This window comes from Rhinolophus ferrumequinum, chromosome 14 (genome assembly GCF_004115265.2).
Source record: "Rhinolophus ferrumequinum isolate MPI-CBG mRhiFer1 chromosome 14, mRhiFer1_v1.p, whole genome shotgun sequence".
NCBI classification, from domain to species: Eukaryota; Metazoa; Chordata; class Mammalia; order Chiroptera; family Rhinolophidae; genus Rhinolophus; species Rhinolophus ferrumequinum.
In genome coordinates this window covers 35,845,388-35,860,297 of record NC_046297.1, presented here as the reverse complement: position 1 = coordinate 35,860,297, position 14,910 = coordinate 35,845,388, and the positions used below count along the sequence as shown (strand labels likewise).

The 14,910-nt window shown below is 34.6% G+C and overlaps 2 protein-coding genes across 2 annotated transcripts in view; one reads left to right on the top strand and one right to left on the bottom strand.

The window, feature by feature from the left end:
* Positions 1-14,910, top strand: part of VIRMA (vir like m6A methyltransferase associated) — a 55,499-nt gene that overhangs the window by 33,125 nt on the left and 7,464 nt on the right. Inside the window, exons 12-17 of the mRNA XM_033126168.1 lie at positions 189-282; positions 426-970; positions 1,492-1,727; positions 2,193-2,445; positions 4,164-4,381; positions 9,264-9,396. Of these exons, the coding sequence (XP_032982059.1) occupies positions 189-282; positions 426-970; positions 1,492-1,727; positions 2,193-2,445; positions 4,164-4,381; positions 9,264-9,396 (1,479 nt within the window). The remainder of the gene's footprint in view (positions 1-188; positions 283-425; positions 971-1,491; positions 1,728-2,192; positions 2,446-4,163; positions 4,382-9,263; positions 9,397-14,910) is intronic.
* LOC117033824 (ATP synthase subunit d, mitochondrial-like) lies at positions 13,374-13,986 on the bottom strand. Its single transcript, XM_033126169.1, has one exon. The coding sequence runs from the start codon at positions 13,923-13,925 to the stop codon at positions 13,440-13,442; it is 486 nt and encodes a 161-aa protein (XP_032982060.1). The 5' UTR covers positions 13,926-13,986; the 3' UTR covers positions 13,374-13,439.

The window sequence follows — 14,910 nt, the reverse complement described above, 5'->3', positions numbered from 1 at the left end:
CATATACCAAGATCAAATAACCTCTATAAACTTTGTAAGCCTATTTATGTTTTAAATTTACTTAAGAAATTTAAAATGATGTAAGTACTTAACTTGAAACTCATATTTTTAACTAATGCCTTTGGTGTTTTCTCTTGGTCTGATAGATACCAAGAAATTAAACTTTCTGTTCATTTTTATTTTTAAAGAATATCGATAACTTGATGACTCCAGAAGGAGTTGGTCTTACTACTGCCCTTCGTGTTCTCTGTAATGTGGCATGCCCACCACCCCCTGTTGAAGGTAATGTGGCTACTATACTTTTAGAATTACTATTTTTTTAAGCCTAGTATAAATATCATTTATTAAATAAAATATTCAAAAGTCTTAACTGATTATTAACATGTAAGTAATTAGTTTTTCTTTTCCTCTTATCCTATATAAAGGTCAACAGAAAGACCTGAAATGGAATCTTGCTGTTATTCAGCTTTTTTCTGCTGAAGGAATGGACACCTTTATTCGGGTTCTACAAAAATTGAACAGTATTCTGACTCAGCCTTGGAGGCTCCATGTCAACATGGGGACTACCCTTCACAGAGTTACTACTATTTCAATGGCTCGCTGTACACTCACTCTTCTTAAAACTATGCTGACGGAACTCCTGAGAGGTGGATCCTTTGAGTTTAAGGATATGCGTGTTCCTTCAGCACTTGTGACTTTACACATGCTCCTGTGCTCTATCCCCCTCTCAGGTCGTTTGGATAGTGATGAACATAAAATTCAGAATGATATCATAGATATCTTACTGACTTTTACACAAGGAGTTAATGAAAAACTCACAATCTCAGAAGAGACTCTGGCCAATAACACTTGGTCTTTAATGTTAAAAGAAGTTCTTTCTTCAATCTTGAAGGTTCCTGAAGGATTTTTTTCTGGACTCATACTCCTTTCAGAGCTGCTGCCTCTACCATTGCCCATGCAAACAACTCAGGTATCACTTCCATATAACATGCATCTTGTAAATGACTGCAGTAACACTTTTTAAAAAGCCGGTGATTTTGTTAAAAAAAAAAAAGAACAATCCCTCATCCTTTGCCCCTAAAAAAGACATAACTGGGTGAGGGTGAGATAAAACTGAAGCAAGTCGGTCATTAAGGAAATATGGGAGTAACATTTTAAATAAATTTTTGTTAATGTGAATTTTGTTATGCCATTATGTATACTTGTACTTTTGTTATTTTTAATCATTTTTTCTCCTTTATCATGTGTTAGAATTTGCCACTAACTAGGTTGCTTCGTCAATGGACTCTGCTCTACTGACTGCTAACTTGAGAACAATAAGATTTTTTAGATGCATTGAATTCTAGCAAATATTTAATTGTATCAGAAAATTAAATGTTTTAAGCATGCACTAAAGATGTTCTTTTCATAACAGTTCTTCCTGAACAGTTTTTGTGACTATAAATAAATATTAAAAAATCTACGAACACACACATTATACTTTTTTAACAGGTTATTGAGCCACATGATATATCAGTGGCACTCAACACCCGAAAATTGTGGAGCATGCACCTTCATGTTCAAGCAAAGTTGCTCCAAGAAATAGTTCGCTCTTTCTCTGGCACAACCTGCCAGCCCATTCAACATATGTTACGGCGTATTTGTGTTCAATTGTGTGACCTTGCCTCACCAACTGCACTTCTGATTATGAGAACTGTGTTGGATTTGATTGTAGAAGACTTGCAAAGGTATTTTCATTTTGCGTTAAAATTTTTTCTTCAAATTATTCTTGATACATAGAATTTTTTTCATTTAGAATTTGGAAACCAGGATTTAGAATGCTCAGATAATATATGTGCATATAAATATACACATATACATCTACACACATAATATGTATATGACTATATATAGATTTTTTTAATTAGAAAACTTTATTTCATTATTTCATGTGCAAAATGCCTTGAAGGTCTTGATTTTGGATGTTTAAAGGTGAATTATAAAGTACTCTGATTTAAGAAAATACATTATTGCAAACCTAAATTTATAAAATTTTATAGTAATTGTAAAATTTCAGAGAAGTTGTCATATACAAGAAATGAAGTGTTTTATTCAGGATTGGTATAAGTTGATGTGTTAAAAAAATAAATATTAGTTAAATAATGCCTTAAAATCAAGAATTTTGTTTACTAAATGTATTGATTTTATTTCAGCACTTCAGAAGATAAAGAAAAGCAGTATAGTAGCCAAACCACCAGGTTGCTTGCTCTTCTTGATGCTCTGGCTTCACACAAAGCTTGTAAATTAGCTATTTTACATCTAATTAATGGAACTGTTAAAGGTGATGAAAAATATGCAGAGATATTCCAGGATCTGATAGCTTTGGTTCGGTCTCCTGGAGACAGTGTTGTTCGCCAACAGTGTGTTGAATATATCACATCCATTTTGCAATCTCTCTGTGATCAGGTATTTATTTATAGTTATTTTATAAAGTTTGTGTGTGTGTGTGTGTGTGTGTGTGTGTGTGTGTGTTAAAAAGCACTTGATGTACTCTTTACTGTGAACAAGGAAATCTCACCTGTTTTATTTCTCCTGCTATTGTTCAGGGAGATAAATTTGACTAGTGAACCAATAATAAAATGGTTTGGTGCTTCATAGCTTCCTTTGAGTTTGTACTTCACAGGTTTTTTATGAAAAGCTCTTTCCTTTTCTATAAGATTGCATCCTTGGATAGTTGCTTTATGTGCCAGTGTATTGTTTGGGGTTGGTTATGTCTAGTATGTTCATTTTCCTTCCAATTACATTATATACTGATTCATTCTTGAATTTTATAGCTTTGTGATTGGTTGAATTAATATCTTGTTTTTCTGTTAGGACATCTTTAGAAGGCATCACAGGCTACTACTAGTGTGTTTCAGACTACTCTGCTTGCAGATGTTGACTAAAAGTGGTAGTTATTTCTTTCTGCTGTTTATATTATTGACTTCCAGTTTATAGTTCCATGACTTAATGAGAATTGTTTTTAACTTTGAAAGACTATTGGGATATTTGGAGATTTATATGCCTAATTCCATTCTAGCTTATTAAAATGCTCCTGCTATTTGATCATCAGATGTGATTTTTTTTTTTCAGGCAGAATATTTTTAGTAGGGTCCCATGTTGGCAAATAATCTTTTTCTTTAGCTAATGAAAATTCAGTTTGGTTACATTTAATACTTAAGTCAAGGAGGAACAGTTTTGGTGTTACTTGTTTTCACAGAAAGGGAACCTGGTAGAAAAGAGTTTTGGAACTGGTAGAAAGGATATTTTAAGTCTTTATACCTCAAAATGTCTATTTGACTGGTGTTTGTTATATAATCTATGTTAGCTTTTATGACTATGCTGAATAGCATTGCAGCATCCTAGCTACTTTGATCACATAGACCTCATTCTTGGCCTCACATTGTTTTGTTTCCCTTCTGGTTCAAGCTTTGTTTTATAGTTTTAACCCAAGTTGAAAAGTGGTTTGCAGTATGTTGAAGTTACTAAGGTGATGAGACATACCTAAAAATGTTCCTGTAAAATCCATTTCTATAAAAAGAATCATGGGAGGTTTTAATTATTGTTAGCTAAACTTGCTTAGCATTGAAAAACTTGAATTTTAAAAGTATATAAAAACTAGAGGAATATATTTAGTTCAAAGACTTTGTTTAAATGTGTATTTGCTCTATCCATCCCTTTTTGTAATGTTTTAAATTCAAGTATGGATATATTTATTAAAATTTATTTCTCTGAATGGTTTCTTTATAAACTTAAAAATATTCAAATGAATGAATAATACAGTGATTTAAAGTATTTTGATACCAAAAGTACTTCACTTAATCATTTGAGGATACAAACTACACTCAGTGACAATACAGAAGGAAATAATTTTAAAGAGATGTTCTTTTAAAGTAAAAATATTGTAAGGTATAATATTTAAGTCTATTTCTTTAAGTATTGATCCTTGTATTAACTTTAGAGGAGGGCAGAATGACTCATTTGTTCTTAGTGTATTTGAATCTATGTTTAGGATGGGACCTTAATGATATTTGATGAGATAATAATTACTAAGTACATAATACTAATTGCTATGTATTTCTGAAATAAAAATGCTAAGTGATAGTGATAATCATTTAAAAAAATTATTTACTTCTTTCTCACAGGACATTGCACTTATTTTGCCAAACTCTTCTGAAGGTTCTATTTCTGAATTGGAGCAGCTCTCCAATTCTCTACCAAACAAAGAATTGATGGCCTCAATCTGTGACTGTCTACTGGCTATGCTAGCTAACTCTGAGAGCAGTTACAACTGCTTACTGACATGTGTCAGAACAATGATGTTTCTTGCAGAGCATGATTATGGATTATTTCATTTAAAGAGGTAATGCTTTATCTAATTCAATATATTCTTTTTTTTAAAAAATGATACATATATATAATTTTTTTTTAATTGGGGAATATTGGGCAACAGTGTGTTTCTCCAGGGCCCATCAGCTTCAAGTCATTGTCCTTCAATCTAGTTGTGGAGGGCGTAGCTTAGCTCCAAGTCCAGTTGCCGTTTTCAATCTTTAGTTGAAAGATTAGGGGACCATCCCATGCAGGAATTGAATCAGCAACCTTGTTGTTGAGAGCTCGCGCTCTAACTAAATAAGCCATCTGGCTGCCCCTCTGCAACCTCAGCGGCAGCTCGTTGTCTTCAGTCTAGTTCTGGAGGGCGCAGCTCACTGGCCCATGTAGGAATTGAACCGGCAACCCTGTTGTTCAGAGCTCGCGCTCTAACCAACTGAGCCATGCGTCTGCCCCTAATTTAATATATTCTTGAATTTCATTTTTTTCACTCTTGTCACCTCACTGTCCCCCAATATTAATTAATTTATAGCTATTGTAGAAAGTTGAAGGTGTGGTTTCTTTCATATGGAGAAATTTTGTATTTATGGAAAAATTTCATTAGTGGAATGTGCTAATAATAAAATCTTTAGGATTAAAAACATAAATTGAATATTCAGACAAATTAATGTGGGCATCTTAGAGTATTTAAGGAAATCTTATTGTTCCAAGGATGTTAATTCATGCTTTAAGATACTTTTTTTGTTGATATATTCATCTCTAGTCCTTCAAAAGTGATGATAGTGTGCTATTATGGACCCTAAAAACTAAAAGTGCTGATTCTATTTTTTTTTGTTTTCTAGAGGAATGACTGAGATGAAATTAATTTAAAATGATATAAACGCCTTGCTACTTAGTCTCTCAAATGTAATTTCTTCTCCAGTCTCTCCATGCTGTCATCTTTTTCTTCATGCTGGCTTTTACATAGGTTTCCTTGGTAATTTGTAGAAGCATGTAGGATTATGAGATAGAAAGGAGGAGGAAGCATATATTTGTACCTCTTACTGTTAATTCGTGTAACATTGGTTGAAAACTTACATTTCAGTCATTGTGTTTGGTGCTGTCTCCTACCTGCTCCACTTCTTTGTCCTGATAAATCTGTCTTCTCTCCTGTATTTTTTCTCAGTTGGTGGCACCTTCTGAACATTCAAGTTTTTCTCCTCCCCTCTCCACTCCCCAGTCTCTCACCAGAGTCTTTTAAGTGTTGCTTTTTGAATGTCCTTTTTCCTGTTGCCTGGTTATTTACTCTATATCCTTTAAATCTCACCTTATAATGGATCCACTGAAGAAATGGACATTAAAATATTCTAAAATCTTAAAAAATAGACACAGACACACGCAATACTCATCTTACACACTACATTTCCAAGAAAACGAAAAAGATTGGGTGGGTCACTTCATAAATTATGTAAATGTCTAACCACTATGCTGTCCACCTGAAAGTAATATAAAATAGTACTGAATGTCAACTATAATTATAAAAATACCAGCCACAGGGATGTGTAGTGCAATATGGGGAATATAGTCAATAATGTTCTAATAACTATGTACAGTGTCAGGTGGGTAGTAGACTTGTTAGGGTTATCACTTGGAGAGGTATATCTAATCACTGTGTTGTTCTGTACTCCTGAAACAAATGAGTGAATGAATCAATGAACAAACAAATAAATAGGTAAATAAATGAAATCCACCCTCACCCCCCCCCCCCCCAAAAAAAAGAACTTTCGTTGATCCCTCCATTATTGGCTGGGTTAGGTGCTCTCACAAATACTGTGTCTTCTTGACTTTACTCAGCACCTAGAAACCTGGTACATAGTAGACACTGAGGGAATAAAAATGAATACTAGATCCATTTGGTCCACAAATACTTACTGAACGCATTCACTGGGCCAGATGCTGTTCTAGGTGCTGGGATTCAGTTAAAAAAAAAAATCCTGCTTTTTTGGTGCTTTCATTCTATTAGAGGTAGACAGACAATAAACACATAAATAAAATACATAGTATATTACAGAAAACCATAAAGTAGGACAGACAGTGGGATAGTGAGTGCCAGACTGAGGGTAGAAGTCGTCTTTTGAAATAATGGGGTGTGATTAGGGAAGTCCTTACTGAGAAGATGACCTAAAGGAGGTGAGGAGTAAAATGTCAATATCCTGGGGGAGAACAAGTACAAATGGTATGCCTAACATGTCTGAGATAGCTGTGAGGCCATGGTGGCTGCCCTTGGAGTGTGTAATCAAGGAAAAAAATGATAGGGCATAGTGTCAGAGAAATAATGGAATAAAGAGGGGGACAGATCATCAGGGGCCTTTAGGGGCCATATTATAAGGGCCATTGCAAAGTTTTGAGCCAAAGTATAGCATGATCTAGCTTTTACCTGGCTTTTTAATAAACAGATCACTATATACTTTTACATAAAGTCTTCACAGCAACTCTGAAGCAGGTTCCACCTTAAAAAAATTTTTTGAGATAATTTTAGCCTTTCAGAAGAATTGCAGAAACAAGTACAGAGTGCAGATATACCCTTCATCCAGCTTACTTTTATGTAATGTCGTATATAACCATTGGATGTTTATCATAAAACTAAGAAGCCAACCTTGGCAAAATACTATTAACTAAAATAAAAATCTTATTTAGATTTTACCAGTTTTTCCATTAATGTTCTTTTTCTGTTCCAGGATCCAAGCTGGGATCCCATGTTGCTTTTAGTTATTATGTACCTTTTGTCTCCTCTCTTCTTGTTTTTCATGACCTTGGCATTTTTAGAGTACTTGTTATTTTGTAGAATATCCCTCAATTTAACTTCATCTGATATTTTCTCATCATTAGGTTGAGATTGTGCTTTATTGAAAAAGGTGCCACAGAGGCAGTGTACCTTTCTCAGTGCATGATATCAGGAAATAAATGATGTATTACTGATATTAACCTTGATTACTTGACTGTGGTGCTATTGGTCAAGATCCTTTACTGCAAAAATTACTGATTTTCCATTTTTCATTACTAAATATTTGGGAAAATATACTTTGAGATTATGCAAATATCCTATTTCTACTTAAAACTTTGTCCACTAATTTTGGTATCCGTTAGTGAACCTTGGCATGTGGCAGTTATTACTGTGGTTTTCTATGGTGATTTCCTATTTTTCTCATTCCTTGTATATTAATTATCCTTTTATAAGGAAAAATGATCTCTTTTCCCTAATTTACTTCTTCAGGTATTTATATCAGAATTCATGGACATTAGTTTTTTTCTTGTATAATAATCTAATATTATTTATTTTGTTGCTCAACTTGTGTCACTGATTTTGGTTTCTTTCATTGGGTTGAGCTAGGAAATACATATATGTGTCCTAATTCATGCATGCATATACATCTACATTTATTTTTGTATCTATTTATTTGTATGTATGTAGTTTTTAAAATGAGTCCATGCTGATACTCTAACTCCAATCCAATATCAGAAAGTTGATTCTTTGTAACCACATTCATGTTTTATGATGTACAGTTCTATGCACATATTGGTAGATTTTATACATACGTATAGATGCGTAGGCCATGTTATTATCACTACAGTTCTATAGTTTCATCACCCTGATATTTCAGTGTTCTGCTTTTTTATAGAGAACTTCTCTATGAGTTGAGCAACAAAATGCCAGAATTTGGTATTGCTATATTTTTTTATTTTAGACATTCTAATAGGTGTATCGTGGACCCCAGTTTTTTGATAGACTATGGAAGTAAGGCTCATTTGCTTAAGGTTATATGTAAAGGTTAATAATTGGTATGGTCTAATTTTGAACCCATGCTTTTTCGTTTAATTGTATTATCTTTGTATTTAATCTCATTCTTCTTTGTTGTGCCTTGTCCATTTCATTATTTTATAACATTCTCAAGAGCAGGAATACTATTTTTCTCTCTTGTATTGCTTTACCAAAGTCTTATATGATGAGTTGTCAGAATCGGACCCCATTTTTCAAATACAAACACTGCATATTTACTGTTAATATACTTATTTTCATTTTGGCTAATTATATTACAACTTAAGGGACATAACTGAATGTTAGACTACTTTGCCCTTGAAATTCTCTTTTGATCAACTAAGAACTGTGTAAATGCATAGCATAATTTTAGCAGGACTATGTATATTGTCATGGTTTTAGATCTATATTGTCATGATTGTTCTGTTTGACATCTCTCTTGTATCGGGTTGGCAAACTATGGGCCACAGGCTAAATGCAGCCTGCCACCAGTTTTTGTAAATAAAGTTTTATTGGAACATAGCCAGCATTTATGTGTTGTCTGTGGCTGCTTTTCCACTATACCAGCAGTTGAGTTGTTGTGGTTGAGACTGTAGAGAGAGAAACAGACTGAGTTGTGTATAGCCTGTAAAGCCTTATATGTTTACCATTAGATTAGGCTCTTTACATTAAAAGTTTATTGACGCATGCTCTATACCTTTGATTTTCTTCTGTCAGAAAGATGTCACAAAGATAGTCTTTTTTTCTATAGTTATTGTATAAGATAGGCTTTTTGTTCAGACTTCTGAGACAGCTATAACTTCTTGTGTTAGAGGAATCATCAAGTTATAAGAAAGTGTAAAAATAGGGAACCTGTAAGTTTATTTTGCTAAGTTTTATACCTTTATTATTTGGGGAAAGTTTTTCTGTAAGAGCTTAAAGCTTTTCTTTAAAAGGTGTGTCAGCTATAGATAGTGCTGTGTTCGTTCCATGGTTTGTGTACACAGGCACACCAAAGGACCTTTATATTTTTAAAATGGTAGAATAACTTTAATTTGGTCTGAACTGAGATAGTTCATTTCTTATACTAGATTTATATGCTCAGATTTTAAGACATTTCCTCTATTTTCTTTATTTATAGTTCTTTAAGGAAAAACAGTAATGCTCTGCATAGTTTACTGAAACGAGTGGTCAGCACCTTTAGTAAGGACACAGGTGAACTTGCATCTTCATTTTTGGAATTTATGAGACAAATTCTTAACTCTGACACAATGGTAAGTGTGTGTGTGTGTATACATATGTATATTATAGGTATGTGGTATTTTTTAAATTTATAAATTTTTGTCATAAAAAATCAATTGGGTTCAAAAATATCTTGGAATAATGTTTTTTGAAACTTAGAATAGTAGTGTTGTTTTTCTGTGCCCTCTACTTACTATAAAATCAGGTTTTTGTTTTATTTAAAAAGATACATATTTAAGAGAAGATTTTATTGAACTCTATTAGACACTTTTAGTTTAACTGACTTTGCAACTTAGAGAAAAACACTATCTGTCGTGTAATTTTTTTACACAATTTTTTACATTGAGTTACCTTGCTAGGGTCATTCAGAAGAGTCAAATTTTATCAGTCTCTTAATGAAGTAGTATGTATTTACTGTCGTTTAATTGAGCATTTGCTAATTGTATTTTGGATACTGTGATACTGGAGTAAATGTAAAGTTTTATTATACTACACTATTTTGGATACATCACAGATATGAATTAAAGATTGTTTCCCCAACTCTAAAATCTTATTGTTAAAATTGAATTAAGAATTTCTCTCATTAGTAATTTCCAAAATTATGGTGTATATTGAGGACATAATTCTAAAAATCAACAATAGACCTGCCTTTAAAAAGTGTTTGTGGTTGAATAAGTTTGGAAATGTCTCCCCTGATGGAACTTAACTGCACATTAGTATGTCGCCAGCTCTAAGTCCTGAATAAATAGAAACTTGCTATTGCTGTGCAATCCAGTTTTGTCCAAATATATTGCTTGCAAAATACGTGTGCGCAATGTGCACAGTTGTTATCCCATGGGTTAGTAGTCTGTCAACACTGGTTTAAGAAATTAAACTCATATTTAAGATTTCTATTAGGGAAGAGTTGTAGAGGACCTGTTTCATACATTGTTACCAAAATAAATATAATATGGGATGGTTTCATAAGAAATAATTAAATTTACTGTTTTAGTGTGTTTCTCTTGTGCATATCATTTATATTGATAATATTTACTCCAGTAAGCCCTGCTTGGCTGCCTGTTGTATTTGTAGTTATTGTTGTGCCAATTTTATCAGCAAATTATTGTTTGTTTTATGTCATCTATAGTTTATTAAAGTGACTAAGTTTACCAGATGCTTTGATTTTAGAAGACTGACATGTTTAACAGTAGGACTAGCTACCCTAAAGAGATTTTAGAGGTTTACTTGATGGACGACTACTTATTGGTTTTACCAGATCATAAGTGACATGTTGCTAATAAATCAATATGATAGCTTTTCTTAGCACATATCATCAGTTAAATAGTTCCTAATCAAAAACCACTAACCAGTGTTCATTCATGTTATCCAAGATCTGCTGGGCTCTCAAAGACTACTAATTAATGCTTTTATTCATCCCTCATAGGTGCATTTCCTTTTCTTGACCTCTTTCATTGAGAAGATCAAGGCCATCCTGTTTAATTTCTAAATCCTTTCACTCTCCCCTAGATTGTTTCCCTGTTCTTTTTAATCTGTTGTTTACTTTCTTAAAAAAATGTTCCCCTGCATTCATTTCTATCAGGTAGATCTTCTCCCTTCTAATATTCTACCTGATTCCTTTTCTCTCTTCTGTCTTTCCCTCTTCTTTGTCTCCTTGCTCTTAGCTAGTGGGTAGAATCTCTGAATATCCAAAATCATATTCATTATGATTCATGTTTTATGTGCCCTGCTTTTATACCATTGATCTTCCCTGATCTTCAAGATAGAAATCATGAAATAGTAGCCAACTTTCCCCCTTCTGTTCATCTTTAGCAGCTGCAGAATTACATTATAGAAATTACATTACAGATAGTGTTTTTCTTTGTCAGTTTTATTCACAAAACCTTTCCTACCTTAGTGCTTTTTTTGTATTTTACCACTATTACCTTAAATTTCTCCTCCTTTTTTCATAACATTTTTATTGAGGTATAATCCACATTCCATAAAACTCACCCCTTTAAACTGACAGTTCAATGGTTTTTAATATATTCATAGAATTGTGTATAATTTCAGAATGATTTCATAACCCACTGAAGAAGCTCTGTACCCATTAACAGAAACTCCCCATTCTCCCTTTCCACTAGCTCCTGGTAGCCACTAAGGGGATTCTATTGAATCTGCAGATCAATTTTGGGAGTACTGTTATCCTAGTACTGTTGTCTTCATGTCCATGGACACAGGGTGGCTTTCATTTATATCTTTAATTTCATCTTATGATATTTTTCAGTTTTCAGTATATTTTGTGTACTTCTTTTAAGTTTATGCCTCTAAATTGGGAATTTGAAAAAAGCTATTATGAATGGAATTGTTTCTTAATTTCTGAATTGTTCTTTGTGTTTAGAAATATGATTGATTTTTGTATATTGATATTGTGTCCTGCAACCTTTCTGAATCTGTTTATTCTAATAGTTTTTTTTAAGTTGTTTCCTTAGGATTTTCTATAAACAAGATCATGTTATCTACAAATAGAAATAGTCTAACTTTTTCCTTTCCAATCTGGATATTTTTAATTTCTTTTTCTTGCCTAATTACTCTCATAAGAACCTCCAGTACATGTTGAATAAAAGTGGCAAGAGTTGACATCTTTGTTTTGTTCCTGATCTTAGGAAGAAGGCATTCAGTCTTTCACCATTAAATATAGTATTAGCTATAGTTATTCCTAGATGTCCTTTATAAGGTTGAAGAAATTCTCTTCTATTCCTAGATTTTTGAGTGTTTTTATCATGAAAAGAGTTGGATTTTGTTGAATGCTTTTTCTCTATCTATTGAGGTGATCATGTTTTTCTCCATATTCTACTAATAATATAGTGTATTACATCGATTGATTTTCACATGTTGAACTGACCTTGTATTCCTGGGAGAAATTCCACTAGGTCGTGGTGTACGATCCTTTTTGTATGTTGCTAGATTCAGTTTGCTTTATTTTATTGAGGATTTTGGGGTCTATATTCATAGGAATATTGGTCTGTAGCTTTCTTAGGACATTTGTCTGGCTGTATACAGCAAGCTGGGAAGTATTCTCCTTTTATTTTTTGGAAGAGTTTATAAAGGATTGTTGTTAATTCTTTAAACATATGGTAGAATTCACCAGTGAAGCCATCTTCGCCTGAGCTTCTCTTTGTGGAAAGTGTTTTTGATACTAATTAAATTGCTTCACTTGATATAAATCTATTCAGATTTTCTGTATCTTGAGTCAGTTTTGCTGGTTTCTGTCTTTTTAGGAATTTGTTCCTCTTCGTTCAGCTACATTACTAACTTGATGACACACAGTTGTTCATAACATTTTCTTTTTTTGTTGTTGTTGTTGTTTTCTGCTCCAGTCAACAAAAGGGAAACTTTATTGAAGCCTCAGGGCCAAGGGGTTTGGGCAGGAGGCCGTCCTGTGGGCAGAGGAGGTGGTGGAGGGGCCTTATTTGACCTTCGTGGGCATAGATTGTTGGTGTGGCCACACTTCTTCTTGCAGCAGTTGACAGCACAGGGATGCAGGCGAGAGTAACACTTGTGGCAGATCATCTTATCACAGTGGTTCTTCTGGGTGAGCTGGTAGAGGGAAGGCTTGGTGATACCACCCCGCAGACGAAACACCAAATGCAGAGTGGACTCTTTCTGGATATTATAGTCTGAGAGAGTGCGGCCATAGCTTTGCCTTTTCTAGGATGTTATGTAATTGGAATCATACAGTATCTAGCAGGTCTTCCATATCTCTTCATGGCTTGATAGCTCATTTCTTTTTAGTGCTGAATGATATTTCATTGTCTGGATGTAGTACATTTATTCATTCAGATGTAGTACATTTATGCCCTACAGAAGGGCATCCTGGTTGCTTTTATGAACAAAGCTGCTATAAATATCCATGTTCTGGTTTTTGTGTGGACATAAGTTCTCCCCCTCTCTCTGTTTTTTTTTTTTTTTTTTTTTTAAGATTTTATTGGGGAAGGGGAACAGGACTTTATTCTTTTTTTTTTTTTTTTTAACTAGGTAATTAGTTTTAATGTTGAGTTTATAATACGAGGGCCAGAGCTTTCTCCCAGACTCAAGTTTATAAGTTCTCAATTGGTTTGTGAGGCCAGTAGGGATACTTCTTCTTGTCTAACTTGGTTTCTGGGAAGACTTCATTCAAGTCCTCAATGGTCATCTGATCGAATGGAATTATGTTCCTCAACTTCTCCAGCTCTTTCTCGTACTGCTCAATCCTGGTCTTCGACATAGACAGAAACTCAGCACAACTTTTCACATCTTCTTTTTCTTCTGCATCTACCAGGTTACTGTATTTATCCTCCGGCACAGGAACCTTCAGTGCCTTAAACTTCTTCTCAAAGTCATCTTCCAAGCCGGCCTTCGCAACATTGGCCTTGTAGTAAGCCCAGTCGATAGCAGGTGGATTCTCAGGTAGAGTGGCCAACCTGGAGGTGAGGGTCTCATTCCAGGATTTCAGGGAGTTAGCAATGGCCTTCTGGTTTCGGGGTATTATCTCCCCAAAAGCCACCCAGTCAATGGCTTTTAGAGCAAGTTTTCGCCCAGCCATCTTGAGATCCTTCACCGACCCCGGCGGCCCACAGTTCACAGCCAGGACTTTATTCTTTATCGGGGAACAGTGTGTACTTCCAGGCCTTTTTTCCAAGTCAAGTTGTTGTCCTTTCAGGATTAGTTGTGGAGGGTGAGGGTGCGGCTCAGCGCCAGGTCCAGTTGCCGTTGCTAGTTACAGGGGGCGCAGCCCACCATCCCTTGTGGGAGTCGAACCGGCAGCCTTGTTGTTGAGAGGATGCACTCCAACCAACTGAGCCGTCTGGGAGCTCAGCGGCAGCTCAGCTCAAGTTGCCGTGTTCAATCTTAGTTGCAGGGGGCGGAGCCCACCGTCCCTTGCGGGAGTCAAGGAATCGAACTGGCAACCTTGTGGTTGAGAGCCCACTGACCCATGTGGGAATCGAACCGGCAGCCTTTGGAGTTAGGAGCACGGAGCTCTAACCCCCTGAGCCATCCGGCCGGCCCTCTCCCCTCTCCTTTTTTTAACTGATTATTTTGGTTTGTTTTCTGGGGTCTTAAAAATAATAATCATTGTAATACTTTCTGATACAACTTTCTGATTCTAAACTTCCCATCTCTCAGTGAAAGGGGTATCAATAACTAAGAATGATGAAAGAAGCCAGATAGATGCCTTGATAATTTGTAATCTGGTTAATATACTTATTTCTATAAAATTTATTTAGTCTGTGATAAGTTTTGTATGAAGTTTATATGTTTTGTCAACATTTATGGGACAGTTCCTTTAAAGAGAACTCCTCACAATCTGTTTCTGTCAGAGCATTCTGATTATCTTATTTACCTTAAAATTTTTTTCAATAAATCATGAGCTAGACCATCATCAACCTACCCTTCACCCCCATCTCGAAACAGTAAATAAAATCCTTGTAGACATAATGGTTTATTGAATTTCTCATTAAAACTGTATGTCCTCTTCTTTAACACAATGTAAGTGACTTCCTTGGTCTAATTTTCTGAAAGGAACAGTG